At 40.4% G+C, this 23,782-nt stretch overlaps 1 protein-coding gene across 1 annotated transcript in view; it reads left to right on the top strand.

The window, feature by feature from the left end:
- Positions 1–23,782, top strand: part of TRHDE (thyrotropin releasing hormone degrading enzyme) — a 427,468-nt gene that overhangs the window by 129,586 nt on the left and 274,100 nt on the right. Inside the window, exon 3 of the mRNA XM_043447137.1 lies at positions 1,173–1,299. Coding sequence (XP_043303072.1) covers positions 1,173–1,299 — 127 coding nt within the window. The remainder of the gene's footprint in view (positions 1–1,172; positions 1,300–23,782) is intronic.

The following is a 23,782-nucleotide window of genomic DNA, read 5'->3' as shown; positions in this document are numbered from 1 at the left end:
ATTGAGTGCGGCGTTCTTTTGTCTTCCTGTTTGTATATAAGTATCCATTTCCACATACAGAGTCATCTATTTATGTTTTTAGTGATTTGCAAAGATCCTTTATCTGTAAAATGGGATTGGCAGTAATGTGTTTTAGGACTGAAAAGCACTTAGCAACCAGCTGGTGGCCAATGCCTTCATTTTATAAAGGAGAACTTTTGAGACTGGAAGAGGTTAAGTAATTTGTTTAATATCACACAGCTTAGTTAGCGGCAGAGTAGGAATAAAACCCAACTCCTGGCCTGCGGGGCTCTCCACTGCTCCACAAAGCACATATTTCTTATTCACAGAATTGATATGAGGATTAGGGACCACATCTGTGAAAAATAGATTTAGCCTTTGGAAAGAAAGATGCTGGATAGCTTTATGAAAGCTTTAAGAAACCTAATCTCATTTTAACCTTTTCTGTACAGTTGTTAGTTTTGTTCAGTTTTATGTTATTTGCCTCAGGCTCCTTTTGGCCAAGGACTAGATAATACACAATGCTTGATTTGAAAATCAATATTAAGTATCTGGATTGTGTTAGAAATATGAATTATTTCAGCTGGTTTTGAAGCCGGGAGCAGTTGCCTTCCTCAAGACAGCCTTCCAGAATGGCAATCATTTATGTACATGAAGAGTTCTCTATTCCTGCTTTGCATATTGAGAATAAGGACAGGTGGATAGTTGATTCCAAAGAAAAGAAAAAGCATAAATTAGTTTTTTGTTCAGCCTGGTAATACTTCCAAAGCTTGCTGCAGTATGTCTTTAACAAACCATGAATTTTCTTTCCTGCCGAGTCACCACATCCTGCCTGCTTTCAACATAGTCAGGGAACCATTATACTAATCCGCCATACCTTCCTATCTCTAGCAAGCACATGTAAGTGATAACTTTGAATATTTATTTTGATGCAAGGTATATAAATCTTCTCTGTGTCAACTTGTAAAGCCAGGAAATTGTGACTTGCTCAACTTGGTTACTTTAATTGTTTAAGTTTGGTTCTTTCACTTCCAGCGTGCTTTGATATATGAACAAGAATGCTGCTTAATTTTTGTAGTATTTGAAATGATTTGTGTAGATTCATACATGCAGGGAAGATAAAATTCAAGTATCAAAAGGCTAAATTAACTTTTATATATATTTTAAATTAGGTACGCTTGTATGCAAGACCCGATGCTATCAGAAGAGGATCCGGGGACTATGCGCTCCATATAGCAAAGAGATTAATAGAATTTTATGAAGACTACTTTAAAGTGCCCTATTCCTTGCCAAAACTAGGTAAGAATTTTCTTGGTTATTGTGTTGGAAAGACTCCTTGGAAGTGGAAATTCTTATTCATGCGTGTATCTGAAACATCCAGAAATATAAAAATTCCAAGGGTTTTATTTTTAGAGAAGATGAGAACAGAAAATAGTTTCTTCTGAAGAGGTAAAATAAAATTTAGTGTTTCTCATAGGAATTAAGAAAGGCATTATGGAAGTTTAAGCTTCCAAAAGATAACCCAAATAGCTAATTTGTTGAATAAGTACTATGGAGGGGTGCTTGCCAACATCTCATTTAATCCATGTAACTACTCTGTGGGTAGGTACTGTTAGAATTCTTTCCACATAAGGGAATTGAGACCTGGGAGTCTCAATTCACTCAGACAGTCGATCACAGAAAAGGAGTTGGGATTTCAAGCTAGGTCTTGATGATTCCCAGAACTATTCAATATTTTACACTAAGAAAGCACTCAGTGATTGGTTTCTGTTTCCTAATCCTCATATGTCAGACTTGAATTTACTGATTATCCCTTAGATTATTTTTGCTCAGTCAGTCATATTTTGAGTACACAGTTATAGTAAGTAGAATAAAAGCAAGAGACGAGGAAAATTGCAATGGTGGAGGTTGTATTCACTTGTCTTTCTTTTACAAAGAGAGTAAGTTCAATAATTATTTGTTATATGAATAAATGAATGAATTTTGTTGTCCTAATTTGACAGAAACTGCTGCTTTTGCAGGGAGTGAGCTATGATGTTCCGGGAAGTTAGAAAAGGGTATGTGTGTGTATATATATATATGTATATCTCCTATATACATTAGAAATGCTGAAGCGATTTTTGCTTCTCAGAAAACCTGTTTTGAAATATTACATCATAACAGTTTGTTGTTCCTCAACCCTTCTTCCCCATCCACTATCCTTCTCAGGAACATTGTTAATCAACATCTACATAAGAGTTATCATTTACTGACAAAAGTAAAGTACTTACCCGATCAAAAGTATTAACATTTGAACCACAAGTTCTTCTGTCTCTCTGGAGATGGGCCTATTTCACTCATGTAACTGCCTGTTGTGTAGGTTTAGTGGTCTCACCATCAGCAATTCATAAAATAGAATAGTTGGTGTTGTTGTCAATGGGTACAGCATACAGTTTTAACGAGTGATGATACAGAATTCTGAGGTCTTTTGAAACATGTAACCTTAGAATCTCTGAGCTTTTCTTTCAAATTTCTAAACAAATTTTTATTTCAAATAAGATCTGTGTTTTGTTTTGTTCTGCCTTCTTTATTTCCCCCTCAGTATCAGCTTCCCTATCAGGATGTGTTGTACTGAAATCTCCCTGGTAGGCATCCAAGGCAGAAAGGAAGACCTGACCCCATTTGCATGGGGCGACACTGCTCTTCTCCTCCAGGTAAAGCAGGCTGGGGACGTCCCAGCCGGACCCTGATTAAAATTCACCAGTGCTTGTGCTGCACATTCAGCAAGAGAGATAAAACGTGGGTCTTTGTCCCCTTCAGACCAGTAATCAGTAGGGGAACTCAGTTTATAACTTCGGGGGGTTCCCTGTGACTGTCTGCTTGCAGCGGGAAGCATTTCTGTTCCTCTCTTTCACTCACAATTGAACTATGTGGGCTTTCATCCATAGAAAAGAGCTGTGTTCACTCTTACTATTACTTGGTAAGCTACCTTATGGCATATATAATTGAATGATTTGACTTACCTCAGCGCACTCCTTTTTATGTATCTAGGGGAATTTCCACAGCCCCTGCAGTTTGTACAATTTCTCCTGAAGCTCTACTTTTTTAATATACCTGTGGATATTTAGAGCTACATGTTAATAGATTTGTAAGTATGCTTTCCAATACTCCCTACATAAAAATTCTGAAGCACAGAAGCATTTGGAGAAATCCTTACGTTTTATCCCCCCTGGAGAAGGAAATGACAGTCCATTCTAGTCCTCTTGTCTGGAGAATTCCATGGGCAAAGGAGCCTGGCGGGCTGCAGTCCATAGGGTCTCACAGAGCCAGACAGGACTGAAGCCACTCAGCAGCAGCAGCATCGCATATCAAATGAAGACAAGTGCCGATAAAAATGAAGCCAGAGGGCTTCCTGGCAGTCCAGTGCTGGGAGCGCTTTGCAGTGCAGGGGATGTGGGTTTGGTCCCTGGCCTAGGAAGATCCCACATGCTACGGGGCAAGTAAGCCGTGTGCCACTGCTCCTGAGCCCGCACTGCGGCGGCCTTGAGCCACGACTGCGGAGACGAGAGGCTGGGTGCCCCAGAGCTGGTGCCCCGCAGTGAGAAGCCCCCGCAACGAGAAGCCTGTGCACGCGCCTAGGGTAGACCCCGCTGGCCACAGCTAGAGAAAATCCTGCGCACAGCAACCAAGACCCAGCCCAGGCAAACCAGACAACTAAAAAACAGATAGAATGTAGCGGTAGGAAGTGTGGGGAGCAGATGGGGCATGGAGAAAAGGCTGGTTTATAAGTGGGGGGATAGCGAAAGTTTCACTGGGAAGCTGACTTTGGAGCAGAGAACTTAAGGGAGTGAAGGGGTAAGCCAAGGGGATATCATGGAGCAAGCACTCTAGCCAGAAGGAACACAGTGCCCAGATTTTGAGATGGGGCTTTCATGTGTTTGAGGAATAGCAAAGAGGCAAGTATGACCGGCTGCTGCCGCTGCTAAGTCGCCTCAGTCGTGTCCGACTCTGTGCGACCCCATCGACGGCAGCCCACCAGGCTCCTCTGTCCACAAGATTCTCCAGGCAAGAACACTGGAGTGGGTTGCCATTTCCTTCTCCAAGTATGCCTGGAGGAGAGTGAATGAATGGGTTGAGAAATAGCAGATGAGGTCAAGGAGTGATGAGTGGGTGACATATCATGGGGGGCCAGCAGGCTGTGGTAAAGATTTTAGTTTTTTTTTTTTTTAATAAGATGGAGATTTATTGTTCACTTTTGAGCAGAAGTATTACATTATCTGGTTTCTGTTATAAAAGTGTGTTCACTAGGTTGAATACACTGTAGGGCAGTGGTTCTCCACTGAGGGTGATTTTGTCCCTCAGAGGCGCTTGGTATTATCTGAAGACGTGTTTGTTTCTTATAACTCAGGAGGGACTGGTGGAGTCTACCACTGACATTTAATGGGTAGCAACTAGCGGTGCTGCTCAATGTCCCACAATGCCGTGACAGTCTCCCACAACCAAGAGTTATCTAGCCCAAAATATTAATGATGCTGAGACGGAAAGACCTGTTATAGGGAGAAAGGACAGAGACATGAAAACCAGTTGAGAGGCTATGGCAAAAGGCAGGCACAGTTCGATAGTTGCTTGGACTGAGATCTGAAGAGTGAGATAGTCAGAAGTGGTCCAGTTCTAGGCATATCTTGGAAGTAGAGACAGCGATGAGCCAAATGTGAGATCTGAGGGAAAGAGAGGTACTGTGAGTGATTCCAAGATTTTGTGCCTTATAGCTAGAAGGATGGAATTGTCATTTACAGAGAAAGGATTGTGGAAAGAGATCATTTTAAACATTTAAGTGGCAGCTTGATGTCTCTAGAAAATTCAAGTAGACAGTTGAATTTATGAATATGGAAATTGGTTGAGGAATCCAGCTAAAGACACACATTTCCCAGTGTGTTATGATGGATAAAACTATGAGGCCAGATGGGGTCACCAAGGTTGTGAGAGCAGGTAGAAAGAGAATAGGAACAAGAAAGGACTGAGCTGATGTTCAGAGGTTAGAGAGACTAGGAGCTAGAGAAGGGCTACGGGGAGGAAGCCACTGATTAAGACCCCAAAGAAATGGGTATCTGAGATGTTTCCAGGCATCTGGTGAAGACAGATGAGGACTGGGAATTGATCATACACTGAGGCTACCATGTGAAAGGAACTAGTGACCTTGGCAGGAGTGGTTTTAGGTCAGGGGCCTGATGGGTGTGTTCAAGAGCAAATAGGGGTGCACAGGGGAGAGGATGCAGAAAACGGAGGCTGTGGGTGCAGGTCACAGGCCAGCATTTCTGAAAATTCCCCATGGGAGAGGTCTAATCGACAAGGAGAGATATTTGTGTTTTTGTTTTTTTGTTTTTTTTTTTCTTTTTTTTTTTTTATTATTATTTTTTTTTCCAGTGGGTTTTGTCATACATTGATATGAATCAGCCATAGATTTACACGTATTCCCCCATCCCGATTCCCCCTCCCACCTCCCTCTCCACCCGATTCCTCTGGGTCTTCCCAGTGCACCAGGCCCGAGCACTTGTCTCATGCATCCCACCTGGGCTGGTGATCTGTTTCACCATAGATAGTATACATGCTGTTCTTTTGAAATATCCCACCCTCACATTCTCCCACAAAGTTCAAAAGTCTGTTCTGTATTTCTGTGTCTCTTTTTCTGTTTTGCATATAGGGTTATCGTTATCACCTTTCTAAATTCCATATATATGTGTTAGTATGCTGTAATGTTCTTTATCTTTCTGGCTTACTTCACTCTGTATAATGGGTATTTGTGTTTTAAAAATGCTCACCTCTGGACAAGCACTGTTTCTGTGAACTGATCACTTCCTTACCTCACATGTTGTTCCCGTCCCAAGCTACATCAAGGGGGATGGGAACTTGACTCTTTCTTTGATTTGCATTAGAAAACCCGGAGAGGAAACACATGGATAAGAACACTCTCCACCAGCTGACCTAACTCTACTGAAGGTTTGCAATGTGTGCAAATGTGAATGTCAGGGCGTTAGACATTGCAAAATCCCAAAACAAACCTTTAAAACCTAATACTGAATCCTTCTTTTCTAAAAAATATCACTTCGCTGTTCTGTCATAAACTCAGCAATGTCTTCTCTCTTCCCAAATTCTTGTTCATTTCTAATGCTGAACAGTTTACCTTTCTCTGTCATTGTACCAACTCATATTAGCTCATCTCTAAGGATTTAAGTTTCATTCCAAGTCGTTTCTCAGAGTAGTTCCCTAAGAGGAATTCTGACGCTTGCTGTTAGAACAAGATTGATTCTCCCTGTCGCATAACAATATTCCTGTAACATTTTAAAGCCCAAATAGGCAGCCAGTGTGTGCTGTGTAAGAGTTTGTTTTTTCTATTAGATAATTGAAACTATATTAGGCTTCCCTGCTGGCTCAGACAGTAAAGAATCTGCCTGCATTGCGGGAGACTTGGGTTCAATCCCTGGGTCAGAAAGATCCCTTGAAGAAGGGAATGGCTACCTGCTCCAGGATCCTTGTCTGGAGAATATTCTTATCCACGGAGAATACCATGGACAGAGGAGCCTGGTATATTGGTCTAAGGAAACTGATACTAATACTATAATATTTGTATAAAGTTTATGGAGATTTTCTCTTCATTACTGCTAAGTTGCAGTGTAAGGTATACAGTCTACTTGAGACAGTAAAGCAAGTCTTTCTATAGCTCTGCACCCTATTTTCTCGAGAGCTCTCTGAGGCAAGGAGGTTTACTTTAAAAGATTGTTGTTGTAGACATATAAAGAATTAACTTCTCTTTCCTGCTATCTTCAAAACAGTTGAACATAACTACAAAAACAAATGGGCTTGTGCTTATTAAATGTGGGCCATTCTTAAAGGCTTTGTACCTTTTAACCTATTTAATCTTTATTACAGACTTTTGAAGCTGTTATTTTCCCACTTTCCAGGTGACAAAATTGAGGCACTAAGTGGCTATGTTCTTGACTCACATAGCAGGAAATAGTGGATTTGTAATCCAAAACCATGTTTTTTAATTCCAGAATCTTAAGAATCTGGTGAAACAGATTCCAGAAATATTGAGAATTAGGAAATTAAAATCTAAGTCACTTTAATAAACTAAGTAATTTGATTTCTAGAGGAATAATGGAATAGCTATTTTTGTCAATTTCATGTTGATGTTAAAAAGTGATATGTGGTTCTTATAGAAAATTTGTTTAAAAAAGAGGTGTAACTTACAGTTTCATTATCAGAAGATGTGTATTTTAAATGTCTTTTTCATGATGGACTTTTAAAAAATCAATTAGATGGCAGATAAAGTGACTCAGGTTTCTATTGGAATATTTTGTTATTCATCCTATTAAATTTCCATTAATTATGAAGTAGTTTTCAGTTTTCTTTGCTGTTGCTGTATAGTTTGTAAATCAGTAAGTTCTATAAAGCAGTTTGCTTGATTACTTCTTTTAAGGACAACATGCTTTTATGAAGAATATATTACTTTCCTGGCACACTGCTGTACTTGTAGAAGCAGCATAGTTATTTTGTAAGAAGAATTTCTGGCTTCAGGGAGGTTGTGATTTTATTAAGGAGAGAATATAATATTTATAGGAATGAATTGATTAGAGACTCACACTATATGGAATATAATTAAACTCCAAAAGTTTGTAGGGCAAAAATGTAGAACCATGTAGTTAAGGCTGTGGGATCATTGCAATGCTGTAGGCATGGAATGCACATAAAAAGAAGCCTCATCCTTACTTGAGTCCTGAAAAAAGAAACAACTTTAATCGGAGGTGGAGAAGAAAGGGGAGAAGTAATTTTGAGAACTGTGTGGTAGGGAAAGCCATGAAGTCTGTTTTTCTATAATGGAATAGATAAGCTCTGGGATACCTTGCATTATTGAACTTCATGAATAAAAAAGGTTAACTTTAATGATTGAGTTTTGTTTAAGCTATAACAGATACGTCCATTTCTTTATCGTGGTGTTGATGATGGAGGTGGGGTGATGGTGATGAGGATGAGGACTGTGCTATTTGTGAGTAGTAAAGCTTTGGAGTTTTTTCCTTCATAAAATATTTATGTTGACTGCTACAGATTTCACTCTCCGTGATTATATATCTTTTTTCTTTAAGTAGTGGGTACATTTGAGGGGATAATCATTTAATACTATTCTCATTTTAATTATATCGATACATCTCATACTTGAGTTATCATTAGAGATATAATTTTTAAAATTATGACTTTTCTTACCTTCTTTTTGATTAGGTAAATACTGAGTAGTATATATATGTTTCATTGATAGCCTCAATAATACTACTTTTTAAAATAAAATGTCTAGAAGCCCTTTTTTCGTTTATATTTATTGTTAATGGGAGGATAGTTGCTTTATAATGTACTGGTTTCTGCTGTACCGCAATGTGAATCAGCTGCAAGTGTACACATGTTCCCTCCCTCACTAGCCTCCTCCCTCCCACCCTGCATCCACCCCTCACCTCTCACCCCTCTTTGCTCCTACCCTGCATCCACCCCTCACCCCTCACCCCTCCCCGCTCCCAGCCCCAACCCACCCCTCTAAGTCATCACAGAGCACCCAGGTGAGCTCTCTCTGTGGTCCAGTAACTTCCCACTATTCTGCACATGGTCTTCATATAGTCTGATCTAATTACGTATAATGTCTGTTCATTCCCCAAATGTTTTCTTCAATCAGAATTCCTAAAAATATTTGAATATACACTGGAGCTATTTAATGATATGGTTTCTTGATGGAAACTAACATAAAGGTCTCTCTGTGGGTTAACATTACTAGTGCAGTTTTTAGGCAATCAGATGAGGCAGTTCTTTACCTTCTAGTTTACTAAGTGCTATTGAGAAGTAAGTTTCTTCAAATGACTATCCTTTTCCTTCCTCTTAGGAATCAAATAAACATGGTCTCCCATTTATGAAGGTAATTTATTTCTGAGAAACCCTTCGCGTGGTGATTTTCTCATCCACCCAAAGAGCGGTTATCACGCCTTTTAATGGAAAATATTTTTTACATGTTGCCAACCTTTGTTCTGACAACCATTCGTGCTGAAACAACACCAAACCCTATTAAAATGGACACAGTTACTTCAATATTTAACAATTATTTTAACACAGTTTAACAAGGCATTTTCCCCTTCATTAATTATTCTATAATATGGCCATTTAACTGTTCTTGTTAAGCTGTTTTGCAGCTATTACATGCTGTACACTTCTAAGATTGTACTAGCACACAAAACATATATATGATGCTCAGTGTTTATGATATTCAATTACTAATGCAAAATAGAAATAAACAAACCAATGAAAACAATGATGGGAATAGTGGGAATGATGCATGAGATTGTTACTGCTATAAACTAGCAAACTACAAGGGCGCTGGATGGAGAATTTAATGCAGCACAAACCAGCTATAGAACTGAATTAACTAATTAATTCAACAAGCATTTATTGAGTAGTTACTATGTGTATTGTACTCAGCAATGGATTTTAAATGGCCTCTTTCGCTAGAAGCTTACAGTCTAGTGGAAGAGAAGTTTTTCATGATTTAGCTAGTTTGCCAATATTGTGACATGTTCAATTTGTTTACCACCCACCTCCCTCCTTCTCTAGTTTTAAAAATTTCAGAGCTTCACAATTTTGGATTTACTCCTAAGTATAAATTTTCACTAATTTAATTAGGGTTTTTGTGAAAGATTTTTTATCCTGAAAACAAATGCAAGTTTAGAAAGTCTTTAACTTAATCAGGACTTAGTTATAGAGGCCTGCGAAACATTGTTTTACGTGTTACAGCAGAGGTATTTGGCACTTTCAGTTATGCTCTTAAACTAGGAAATAACTTAAAAAAAATTATTTATTTATTTTTGACTGCTCTGGGTCTTCTTTGCTGTGTCAGGGCTCTCTCTAGTTGCCATGAGCAAGGGCTGTTCTTCATTGTGATATAAGGTTTAAGGTTTAGTTGCTCAGTCATGTCCGACTCGTGTGATCCCGTGGCTACAGCCCACCAGGCTCCTCTGTCCCTGGGATTCTCCAGGCAAGAACACTGGAGTGGGCTGCCATTGCCCTCTCCATCATTGGGATGTAACGGCTTCTCATTGTGGCGGCTTCTCTTGCTACAGAATGCAGACTCTAAGCAAGCAGGCTTCAGTAGTTGGGGTGCACAGGTTTAGTTGTCTCATGGCATGTGAGGTCTTCCTGGACCAGGGATCAAACTGCATTGCAAGGTGGATTCTTAACCATGGACCACCAGAGAGGTCCCAGGAAATAACTTCTTTCAGCATTTTCTTGTGTCGGTCATCATTGCCCGAGCCTTGTGCCATATGGTCTGCTTTCTTTCCTGGTAATGTGGGTGGTGTCGGTCCCGCCTTGGGCACCTTCTCCTTTGGTGCACCTGGCCCCATCCTCTCTCTGTCGCTCAAGGACATCCCTTCAGTAGTTCTCTCTCCTTCCTGTATCTTCAGTTCTCCAACTTTATTGGGTCTTTCCCATCAGCATTAAAAACTTGATTCTCTTTCTCCCAGCCTAACCACATACGTCCATACTCACTGCAGTTGCTATGCCATTTCTCTCCATTATTTTACAGCTAAACTGCTTGAAAGAGTTGTCCGTCTGTACTGACTCCTATCTCTTGCTCTCTCTCGTCTCTTGAGTGCATCAGGCTTTTGCCCCCAACACTGTATTAGAACTGCCCTTGTGAAGTTCAATAATGCTTCCACATTGCTAAATCCAAGGGGCAATTCTCAGTCTTCATCTTGAGCTGTCAACTATATCGACACAGTTGCTGTCTCCAAATGCTTGAAACACATTTTTCATTTGTCTTTCAAGGCAATGCATTTTCCTGTTTGAGGGGTTTGTTTGTTGTCACCGGACATTCTTTCAAAGTCTAATTTTTTCTCTTCTTACCCTCTCTAGCTGCTCAATACTGGAGTGCCCAGGACTCCGGTTTTGCCTCTCTTCTCTTTGATACCTGTCTTGGTGGTGACTTCATCCAGCCTCATGGCTTAAATGCCAAATGCTGATACTGGATTCCCAAATTTATATTTCCAGCCTGATTCTTGCTCCTGAACTTCAAACTTGTACATCCTACTGGCTATTTGATACCTACATTTGGATGTCTAATGAATATCTCAAATTAATATGCTCAAATGTATCTTCAGATCCTAAACCACAGTCTTCTTCCCTTCATAATCTTCCCCATCTCAGTAAAGGAGAGCTTCATCCCTTCAAAAGTTGTTCAGATTAAAAAAAAAAAATCCTTGTATTTACACTCTTTTTCTTGCATGTTACACATCTAAGTCATCAACAAATTCTTTTGATTCCACAATCAAAAAGCGTTTGGAGTCTGATCACTTCACATTTTCATAGCTACTATTCTCATTCTTGCCTAGCTCGACAGTTCAGCCTCACTGAACTGTGAAGTTAAAGTGGTCTGAGAAAATGAGATGCCTGAGTTTTCCCAGTTTGGGGGAAGGATATTGAACTTAACTGGTGATGTTGCATTTCTGCTCAAACATTCCAATGGACTCCTATTAAGATATCATATATTAACACGTTTGTGGACTCTAGGAAAATGGTATAGATGCACCTAGTTCCACGGCAGAAACGGAGGTGTAGCTGGAACTGTAGAGACGCTGATGCAGAGAATAGGCATGTGGACACGTGGGGTAAGGGGAGGGCTGGGGTGCAGTGGGGGATTAGATTTGACATAAATACACTACCACGTGTGAGATAGGTGGCTGGTGGGGACCTGTGGTGTATCATGGGGAGCCCAGCTCGGTGCTGTGATTCCCTAGTTGGGTGGGAGGCCCATGAGGGAGGGGATGTGTGTATACATGCACCCGATTCACCTCACTGTACAGCAGAAACTGAGGAAGCAATTGGGTGGTGGTTTAGTCACTCAGTCGTGTCCGACTCTTGCGACCCCATGGACCATAGCCTGCCAGGCTCCTCTGTCCATGGGATTCTCCAGGCAAGAATCAATTATACTCCATTTAAAAAATGATATCTTAAAAAATAGTGAAGTAATGGAATCCGGAATTCTTCCCTGGGCCTGCAAGACCCTTGAGGATCTGGCCCCTCCAGCTTTATCGCTGCCTCTCCTTGCTCAGTCTCTCTGTCCCAGCTGCAGGGCCATCCTTGCCTTTTCTCCAACATACCAAGTGTGCTCTAGCCTGGGGCATTCACACTCATTCTTCCAGCAGCCCAGAACAGATATGTACATGGCTGAAATAGCAGCATTTCCAGTGAGGTCTTCTTTGATCCTGCTGCTAAATCACAGCCTTGCTGACCACTCCCCATGTCTTTTTGCTGGTTTACTTTTCTCCATAGCACTTAAAATTACTTCCCCAACATGTGTTTATTTTTCTTTTATTATTTGTCGCCAAGCTATGTCTCCTCCTTGGCCACATGTTAATGTTCTGTGACAATAGACATTGTGGTCTCTGTCTGCTCCTCTGTTCTCTCTGCCTAGAACAGTGGTTGACCCAAGGTAAATGATCAATAAACTATTGTTGAATGAATGAGTAATCTCCAACTTCTTCCTCTGTAAACTATCTTCACCACATTAGAAAGCAAAAAGAGGCAAATCTTTAACTACTTTGTGAATGAATAAAATATGATTTTTTAAAAATAAAATAAACAAAGAAATAGTGATGATGTGGTCTTCGCAGGTAGCTCAGTGATAAAGAATCTGCCTCCCAATACAGAGACATGGGTTTGACCTCTGAGCTGGGAAGATCCTCTGGAGAACGAAGTGGCAACCCACTCCAGTATTCTTGCTTGCAAAATCCTGTGAACAGGGGACACTAGCAGGCTATAGTCCATGGAGTTGCAAACGAGTCAGACATAACTTAGCGACCAAACAACAACAACAACATTTAAACTACCAAGGAACGCTTCTTGTGTTTGTTTTTTGGCCAATATGGATGAAAGAGGTGAAAGATGAATTAGTTGTGGTTGAGCCACTGTCTCATTAGGGTTTATGTATTGGAAATTGTTGGTGAAAAATGGGTGAGTTGATAACCAGAAGTATTGAGTTTTTGGTTCATTATCTTGGCAGTTCTAGACTGAGGCTATTAAGAGGCTATACTTTGCAGCTGGGATGATTTTGCAACCTGAAAATGAACAAAGCATCCTATCTATTGAGTCTTTTTCTCCTTGTTGTTCTTTGAAATGAAAGCAACATTGTTTCATGTATTTGATGACATTGTTGAATATCTGTTGTATACTAGACACTGTTCTGTTAGATACTGGAGAGTATAGAGATCATCACAGAGGCAGCAATCCCCATCCTTGTTCAGTTTATATTTTAATAGGGGAGAGAAACAAGCAAACAATAAACTATATGATGTTAGAAAGTAGTAACTACTTTAGAGACTGTAATGTCGAGAAGTGAATGTCGGAAATGTTGCCTGGGGGAGGGTTGCAGTTTTAAACAGGGTGGATGGTCAGGGAATGCCTTGCTGAAATGGTGACACTTGATTCACAATCCTAAAGGGTGTGCAAGCTCTAAGGAAGAGGTGATCTGAGTTGTTGAAGAACCAGTGTGCCTGATGCAGAGTGAGTGAGACTGTCAGGGGAGATGAAGTCTGAGAGGTAGCTGGGCCAGGTGGTGAAGTCCTGTTGGTTCCATTGAATGACATGCACTTTTATTTTGAGCAAAGGCATTTATTTCTTTAGAGGCTCAGGCTACCATAACAAACTGTCGTAAACTGGGTGGCTTACACAACAGAGATTTATTTTCTCATAGTTCTGCAGGCTGGAAATCTGAGATCAGGGCGCCATTATGGTTGAGTTTCGCTGAGCTGTCTTCCTGGCTTGCAGGCGCCTGCTGCTTTCTGTGTCTTCACGTGGCACACGTGTGTGCTGAGTTGCTCAGTCGTGTCCAACTCTTTGTGACCCTATGGACCATAGCCCACCAGGCTTCTCTGTCCATGGGGTTCTCCAGGCAAGCATACTGGAGTAGGTTGACATGCCCTCCTCCAGAGCCTCTTCCAGACCCAGGGATCAAATCCACATCTCCTGCAACTCCTGCCTTGCAGGTGGATTCTTTACTGCCGAGCCACTGGGTGAGACCTTTCACTTGTCAGAGAGAGACAAAGCAAGCTCTGGTGATTATTCTGATGAGAATACTAGTCCCATCATGGGGACCCTTTCTTTTAACCTTCTAAGCCTGATGACCTTCCTCCAGAAGGCCCCATCTCCAAATACCATCACACAGGGAGCTAGGACTTCAGCATCTGAATTTTGGCGGATATAATTCAGTCCACAGAAGACATGATCTGCTGTAACTTACATTTTAAGGGCTCACACTGACCGGCTGTCTCATGAGGAGTAGATTGGTGGGAGGAGGGGAGCCACGCACCAAGCAGAGAGAAGCGGTTATATTAATGCAAGAAATAATACTATATTGAACCAGAGTCATAGAAGTGAAGGTGGTGAGGTTTGGGCAGATTCTGAATATTTTGAAGGAAGGAGCAACAGAGTTTATTACTTTATGATAGGCTTTCAAGTAAAGCTTTGATGTCAGTTCTTCCCAACTACAGTTTAGAAAATTATGACAAAGTTGAAAAACTATGAGTTTTCTCTCATCCCAGCCAACCCCAAAGTGGCTTACTTTTTCTGTGTATCTACGATGAAAGGGAACACTCTTTTTGTGGCTCCTTCACTTTTTCTTGGTCATTTGCAATTAAATAGCAAGATAAACAGTTTGTATTTTCTGTGATTTCTAGATAGAACAGCTGTATTTAGAATGAAATAATGGTTGTAATAATCCTCTTCTGAGAGTGAGTTGCTTCCTTCGCTGGCTATTGGTCAATCTGGAATTAATTATAGCCAAGTTGCAATCCAAAGCCCTAAAGAAAGGGAGGAGCATTTCATTAAAGTCTAGGCTGGGAATTGCTGCCTCTTCCTGGGGATGTACTGCCAGTCAGGCAATTTTAAAAGAAAGGTGACAATCGCTGTAAACTTGAGAGCTAAAATAGCTTAGCTATTTAAATCAGAAGGTTTTCCCAAATAGCTTCATTTCACGAAGCTGAGACTGAGGGATAGTTATGTAAATTAGGGTTAAGTATCTAAAAGTCAATTAAGGCACAAGGCTCTGAGGAAAGAAAGAGTGAAAAAAAATTTTTTTTTTCCTTTGTCCCTGTGTAATTGTGACAGTGTTCTTTATCTAATTCAGAACTTTTCACGTTTCCACTGTAAAGATTTGCAGTGATTATTGATTTATTATTGTTTCTAAGGTTTAGGCATTCTAAGTGATAATCATAATTAGGGCATCCCTTTGCCTCTGGCATTAAGGTCTTTTGATCTTATCAGATAAGAAAATGTAGTAAACCTATGTGTGTCTGTGCGTGCGTATGTTTGAGTGAGTGTTGGTTGCTCAGACGTGTCTGACTCTGTGACCCCGTGGACTGTAGCCCTCTAGGCTCCTTGATCCATGGAGTTCTCCAGGCAAGAATACTGGAGTGGGTAGCCATTTCCTTCTCAAGGGAATCTTCCCTGATTAAACCTGGGGGTCTCCTGCATTGCAGGCAGATTCCTTACCATCTAAGCCACCAGGGAAGCCTAAAACCATAGAATATCTACTTACAGTTTTGTAGGGTGAGACGCAGATGCGCTGTTATAAACTGAGTGAGGCATACATATTTTGTTTACTCTCTTTTTCAAATATAGGATGTGGATCCTCAGTAAACTATATAAAATTAAACTTTGCTGAATATGGAGAGATTATTACAAGCAAAAAAATGTTAGAAAAAATTTTAGCTAATATAGAAGTGATATAATCATTTGAGAATGAAGTGTTACCATAAAATCAGCTACTTTTACAGTTTTAACTATGACTTTATCTACTGTGATACTACAGGGATCTAGGATTGAGACTAAAACTTTTTTGAAAGATTTCAAATGAAAAATGGACTACTGGTCCATCTTTTAGCTTAAAATTTTCATTCCTGCTTTTGAGAATTTTGATACCTCTGCTATGGTCTTTGAAATGTAAAACAGACTGAAGTGTGAAACAAACCTTAGCCTGTAAGGGAGGATGCAATATACAAGCAGAGCAAATCTAATGTGGTTGTTGTAAATGAAGCCTTTAGGGCATTTCTTAAGCTTTTAAAGGGTAATTTTGAAAGAGAGGGTGGGTCTCAAATGCCATTTTTTCAGTTGGAAGAATTTTAATGCTTTATAACTTACATTTATTCATTATTGGCTTTATTTTTTTCCTTATGTGTTTTGCCTTCATATGGGAAATAATTCATGAATGACCCAGAATGTGTCTCCAATAATATAAAATAGACTGGTTTTTAGCTTTTAAATTGTTTAGCAATTCTTTTTATTTTGCAGACTGAAAAATATTCACTAAACTGTAAAATAATTGGTAAGTTGATAATGTTTGTGATCATTTAGCATTTAAGTACATTGAGATATAGCCTGTCAATTTTTATTAATATTAATAAAGTCATGTTATGAAACTTGATGAGCTAAATTTCTCTAGTGGACAAAACCAGTACTCCATGTCTGCAGCAGAAATGTGGGTATACCTCAAATTATAATTTCTTAAATCTATTGCTATCAATTAAATTGTATCTCCCCCAAATTCATATGTTGAAGATTTAATTTTCCTTGTGAGTATATCTGGGGATGGGAGATAACTAAGAGGTAACTGAGGGTAAATGAGGTCATAAGGGAAGCATCCTAATCCATTAGATCTGGTGGTTCTGTCAAAAGAGGAAATGAATGAGATCTCTATCTTTCACATGAGGACACAGCAAAAAGATGGCTGTCTACAAGGGGAGAAGAAAGAGAGCTCTCTCTAGAACATAACGCTGCTAGCAACCTGAACTCAGATTTCTAGGTTCCAGAACTGTGAGAAAATGAATCTTTGTTTAAGTCACCCAGTAGGAGAAGGAGAACGTCAGGGCTGTATATTGTCACCCTGCTTATTTAACTTATATGCAGAGTACATCATGAGAAATGCTGGGCTGGAAGAAACACAAACTGGAATCAAGATTGCCGGGAGAAATATCAATAACCTCAGATATGCAGATGACACCACCCTTAAGGCAGAAAGTGAAGAACTAAACAGCCTCTTGATGAACATGAAAGAGGAGAGTCGAAAAGTTGGCTTAAAGATCAACATTCAGAAAACTAAGATCATGGCATCTGGTCCCATCACTGCCTGGCAAGTAGATGGGGAAACAGTGGAAACAGTGTTAGACTTTATTTCTTTGGGCTCCAAAATCACTGCAGATGGTGATTGCAGCCATGAAATTAAAAGACGCTTACTCCTTAAGAGGAAAGTTATGACCAACCTAGACAGCATATTAAAAAAAAGAGACATTACTTTGCCAACAAAGGTCCATCTAGTCAAAGCTATGGTTTTTCCAGTAGTCATGTATGGATGTGAGAGTTGGACTATAAAGAAAGCTGAGCGCCGAAGAATTGATGCTTTGAACTGTGGTGTTGGAGAAGACTCTTGAGAGTCCCTTGGACTGCAAGGAGATCCAACCAGTCCATCCTAAAGGAGATCAGTCCTGGGTGTTCACTGGAAGGACTGATGTTGAAGCTGAAACTCTAATCCTTTGCCACCTGATGTGAAGAGCTGACTCTTTTGAAAAGACCCTGATTCTGGGAAAGATTGAAGGCAGAAGGAGAAGGGGACAACAGAGGGTGAGATAGTTGGATGGCATCACCGACTCAATGGACATGGGTTTGGGTGGACTCTGGGAGTTGGTGATAAACAGGGAGGCCTGGCGTGCTGCAGTCCATGGGGTTGCAAAGAGTTGGACACAACTGAGCGACTGAACCGAACTGAACTGAAGTCACCCAGTCTATGATATTTTGTTATTGCAGCCCAAGCTATCTAATACTTACATGCATGAGCATGGGCTTGAGTCATTTACAAGACTGCTTAGATTGTGGTGGGTATGACAGTGAGGAGAAGGCCAAAATAAAGATGTGAAACCACTTGTTATGCTGGTCTTCCTATTACAATTCTATTTTGCTTAAATTATTTTGATCATTTAGGAAGAAGTTATTGCTTTAAGTTTTAAAATATCTGTTACTTTGCCTCACCTCTCCCTCTCATCTGTAATGAAAAAAAGCCTGTGATTAGAAAGAATTTTAATCATGTAAAGAAGTCTCCATAGTCAATATCATAGTGATCAGCAAACTTATCTCTATAAGGGCTCAGATACAAAGTATTTTCAGCTTTGTGAACCATGTTATCTTGGTTGCAACTTTTCAACTTTGTCATTATAGTAAGAAAAAAGCAAGCATAGACAACATATCAATGAATAAACATGGCTGTGTTTAATAAAATATTATGACAAAGATCCATATAGTCAAAGCTATGGTTTTTCCAGTAGTCATGTATGGATGTGAGAGTTGGACCTTAAAGAAGCCAGTGAATTGTTGACTTTGGTGTGGTGCTAGAGAAGACTCTTTTGAGAATTGGACTGCAAGAGGATCAAACCAGTCCATCCTAAAGGAGATCAACCCTGAATATTCAGTGAGATGTTGAGTGACCTGAGGACTGATGCTGAAGCTGGAGTTCCAGTAGTTTAGTAACCTGATACGAAGAGCCCACCTATTGGAAAAAACCCTGATGCTACGAAAGTTTGAAGGCAAAAGGAGAAGGGAGTGGCAGAGGATGAGATGGTTAGATAACATCACCAACCCAACAGATTTGAGTTTGTGCAAATTGCAGGAGATAGTAAAGGAGGGGGAGCCCGGCGTGCCTAGTCCATGAGATTGCAGAGTCGGACTTGACTGAGCAACTAAACAACAGTGACATGCCTGGCCAGGTTTGGCCCATAGGCTGCAGTTTGCTGAATCCTACATTACTCAATAACCTCTTTTTTCAATAGTATAAAAATTACAAATCCCTCAAACCAGTGAATCCTTATTAGGGGTTTGTTTTTTCTACATTTTAAAAAATAAATGCTTAAGAATTAAGCTGATTTTAATTCAGATGACCTTTATAACTAATAACTAAGAATCCCTTAGAAGAAATGGAGTAGCACACATAGTCAAAAACCAGTCTGAAATGTAATACTTTGGTGCAATCTCAAAAACGGCAGAATGATCTTGGTTCATTTCCAGGGCAAGGCATTCAATATCACAGTAATCCAAGTCTGTGCCCCAACCACTAATGCCAGAGAAGCTGAAGTTGAACAGTTCCATGAAGACCTATAAGACCTAGAAATAAAACCCAAAAAGGATGTCCTTTTCATCATAAGGGACTGGAATGCAAAAATTGGAAGTCAAGAGATACCTGGAGTAGCTGGCAAGTTTGGCCTTGGAGTACAGAATGAAGCAATACAAAGACTAAAATAGTTTAGCCATGCTGATTCATGTCAATGTATGGCAAAAACCACTACATAAAAATAAATAAATAAATAAATAAATAAAAGAGTTTAGCCAAGAAGATGCACTGGTCATAGCAAATACCCTCTTCCAACAACACAAGAGATGACTCTACACATGGACCTCACCAGATGGTCAATATTGAAATCTCAGATTGATTATATTCTTTGCAGCCAAAGATGGAGAAGCTCTATACAGTCAGCAAAAACATGACCAGGAGCTGACTGCGGCTCAGATCATGACTCCTTATTGCCAAATTCCGACTTAAATTGAAAAAAAGTAGGGAAAACCATTACACCATTCAGGTATGTCCTAAGTTAAATCCCTTATGATTATACAGTGGAAGTGACAAATAGATTCAAGGGATGAGATCTGATAGACAGAGACCCTGAAGAATTGCGGACGGAGGTTTGTAACATTGTACAGGAAGTGGTGATCAAAACCACCCCTAAGAAAAAGAAACACAAAAAGACAAAGTGATTCTCTGAGGAGGCCTTACAAATAGCTGAGAAAAGAGAAGCAATTACATGCATAGTCACATCTTATATATTACATATTGTGTTCATATTCTGGATTACATGTTCACAGCAAGGCTATTATATCAAATACCCTTATATAATTTATTTCATGTTGTCAGTGAAAATGAATGATATCTGGAAGCTTTGATTTTGTCGGGATTGCAATGTCCATTTTTCTCTACAACCTCTAATTTCAAAGAAAGGAGATAGTGGGGAATAGCTGAGATTTAGGAGAGGAGAGATGTGAGATGATTGTCTTAGAGGATAGGAGAGCATAAGAAAACAGAAATACAGTATACCTGTGTCACAGCAGAGGGGCCCACTATATGGTCATAAATTCAAAGTTTATACCATCAGCAAATCAGTGCAGGCACAGGATAGGTGTAACGTTGGGTATAACTGGGATAGAAGTTTTGTCAGATGAGAATGATGGAGAGATGGCCATTACTTCCCTCTCTTTATTAAATAATTTTGACGATGCCTGTATCACCAGTTCTGTGTGAAATTGTCCAAAGTCATAGAATTTGGGTGTTAGAAGAAGAGAGGCTTTGAAAATGTGTAGAATTAATGGGTTGAGGATCCCAGGGAAAAGGGTGAAGTTCTGAAGCAGAAGTGGCGGAACAAGGCTGTGAACATAGGATGCTGTAAACAGGAGTGCAATGCTTGAATTGAAGACATTTCTCGGTGATAAAAAAAGTTTTGGAAATGACAATGTCCAGTGTAGAGCATTGGCTGGATGTGGTCAGTGGAGAACACTAGACCTAAGAAGATCAAGGCCTCTCAAGGGTTTTCGAGGATTATCAGTGAGAACATGGAAACATCCAAGCAGGATGACCAAAGAATGGTGGAAAGTCACTGTCTGGGGATCATCAATGAGGCATCTTTTAATGAAATGCAATGCCTGGAGGCAATGGCAGATGAATTCAGGAAACAGGTAGTGTCACTTGTATTTATTCAGGAAACTGAGAATTTTAGGGTGATGGTAGAGAAGCTACTTAAACTGTAAGTATAATAGCTTTAAACAACAAGGATGACACTTGCAGGCTTGTATGTCATGGGAGGTGAAATAAATCAACCCCATCTAAGAGAGTGTCCTTCAAGATACAGCCAGGTTTCAATTAGAGCTAGAAAGAAAACAAAACACTCAGAAAAGAAATTAAGGAGAGAGGAGAATTTGCTAATGACACATAGGGAGTGCCAGAGGGTAGAACGAAAGAGCTTGGAATAGATGTGAATTTGAACTGGATTAAGGAATGCACACATGTAACTGTAGCAGACTCAAGATGCTGAGGGATGCTCCGGGTGCTCTGATGGTGCACAGTTGAATAGGCTTGACCATCTATTAAGGAAGCCAGTAATCAAATCTGATTAGGACTTCTTTGTACAGTGTTTTTCTTACACAAGTTTTTATGCCTAAGAAAAGGAGGAATTGTGTTGGGAATTGAGAGGGGTGAAAGTCATGTCACAAATAAATGCTGCTCTGTGGATCTCCTTTAAATTTTGTTGAAAGTGGCGTGTTTAGAACCTACCTGTTATCTGGGCTATGAGTCAGATTTCTCAGTATTTAGAATTTGAGAGCTCAAGAAGTGTTGTCTTGCCCCATTTATTAGACACTGGTGACTATTAACACATTTAAATTAGCACATTAAGATAGGCCTGCAGATAGTTCATCTCAACATTTCTAAGTCTATGCAGTTAATTCTCTAAACTAGTATTTCTTAAACTTTGCCTCCCTCAGTGCCCAAATGGGTAGTATATGTGTGCTCAGTAGCTAACTCAGGTCCGACTCTTTGTAGCCCCATGGATTGTAGTTACCTAAGTACTTTCACATAAGCCAGATGAATTAATAATTGTCATCCCAACCCATTCATCCTCTCCCATGAAGCACTGCAGAAAGCAAAGGTATGGGAATTGTCTTGGTGTGTTAACCTTGATTCCACTATATCTTTAAAGAGAGAAGGGACTTAGTAAGCTTTAACACTTTCTTGAAGTTTGTAGTAACATCTTTGCAGTACCTGTGACACACTTCACATCTGAGCCTGGTGGTCTGTGAGATCCAGTCTATGCTCAGTACAAAAAGCATGTCAGCTATAACACAAGACTATATTGTTCAAAATAAATCAACTGCTGTGTAAGAAAGAGGATCAGCATATTTCCTTTTCTGTAGTCATTTATTTGTAGTTTTTATCTCATCTTCAGTGACTGATATGTTTGAAAGCAGATACACAAAATCTGACACTGCCAGGGCAGATCCTCAATTTTGCTATTTGCTGGGTTTGAAAAATGTGACACGTTCTGAAACATCAGATGTGTCCCCTGAAATTGACTGTTTGCTTAAGCACTCTCCTTCCCCACCCTTCCCTTGCTCCCCAATTCGCTTCTCAGGCATAGGTGTACGGCAGGTGGGGGCACCTTCTTGCTGCACAAGCTTGGAAACATGGGCTGAGCAGGCCTAAGCTTACTAAGGCACCTCTGATCTTTGGGCTCTGATTTATTTGACATCTGTGATGTCAAATGGGCAAACACAAACATCTTCACCTCAGAACTCTTGTTTTCCCCACCGAGCCTGCTCCATCTTCCGTCTTCATTTTACCAAACGGCAGCCCTGTATACAGGCTACTTAGGTGAAATATTGGAGACTCAGTCTCGATTCTGTCTTCTGTACAGCCTTCGTGCAATTCAGCAGCAAGTCCTGGAGGCTTTTATCTTCCAAGCGTATCCTGTGCTTGACGCATTCTCCCTGTCTCTGCTGCTGCTCCCTGGTCCACGTTACCATCTTCTTCCTCCTGGGTTAGTGAACCAGCTTGTAAACTACTCTTTCTTGCGAGTTTTTTGCAACATTCTCTACTGCTCAATTTTATTGTTAAACAACAACCAAGAGTGAGCTTTTAAAAATATAAATGGCATCTCCATCAGTCTTGCCCTGTATGACCAGGCCCCCCAAAATGGCTGTTCTCTTGCTCTCTGTCCATCCTGTACCCCACCAGTCCCTGCCGCACTGATACCCTACTCAGCTGACCCACCTTCCCTCTCAGGGAGAGATCCTAATCAGTAGATGCCGATGGGCTTGACTCTGGCCCCAAGTAGGGATTTCTCTAAGTTTTAGATCAGAAAGGCTCCACTATGACAGTTTATCAAAGAGAAGACATCTGCCCAATGAAGGTTGTTAGCCCAAGGGCTAGGAGAGATGTGCCTTCTTTTTTCCCTGGTAACTGATGAGCCAGCTTGCGGTCATTCCCCCTCTAACTGCGGTCTTCCTTTCCCCCCTGCTGGGGACGGCTGCTGGCCTGTCCTGGCTGCAGCCTGTCGTCCGTGACGGAGTGTGCGCTCCGGGAGCCTTTTGCTCAAGTGTAGGATCCCGCGTCTGTTAAACCGCTGATGTCTCCTGCTGACCGCAGGGCCGTTTCTTTGGTTTCAGTGTGGGCGAGTACGGACTTGCGTGCCTGCAGGATGGCCCCTGCGCTTCTGTGGCTTCCCTTCAAATCTGGGGCAAGTTCTTATGTCAGTCTGTGAGGCTCTCTGGGATCTGACTCCTGCTTACCTTTCTGACAGGACCCGTCATTGCCCGTGTGCTTATTGATCTCTATTAACATGATTTTTTAACGCTTCTTGAATGCACCATTCTCATCTCTTCCTTTGAATTATCGCTCCTTCATTCTGAAATGCTTTTTCACTAAAGACTGATTTGGAGAATATGTCCAAATGCCACCTCTTATCAGAGGTAGAGACATTCCTTGATGATCTGATCAAAAATAACTATCCATTAGACCCCGTCTCCTTGGCTGTATTTATCTTTCTTTATAGCATGAAGATGCCATTATATTGTAAGTTTTGCCATGTATGTAATAGTGTCTACTTATTCTGTTGGAAATTTCATAAGGGTGGGGATT

Source organism: Cervus canadensis, chromosome 25, assembly GCF_019320065.1.
Source record: "Cervus canadensis isolate Bull #8, Minnesota chromosome 25, ASM1932006v1, whole genome shotgun sequence".
NCBI lineage: Eukaryota > Metazoa > Chordata > Mammalia > Artiodactyla > Cervidae > Cervus > Cervus canadensis.
Note: the sequence above shows the minus strand (reverse complement) of the source record. Positions and strands in the feature narration are given on the sequence as shown.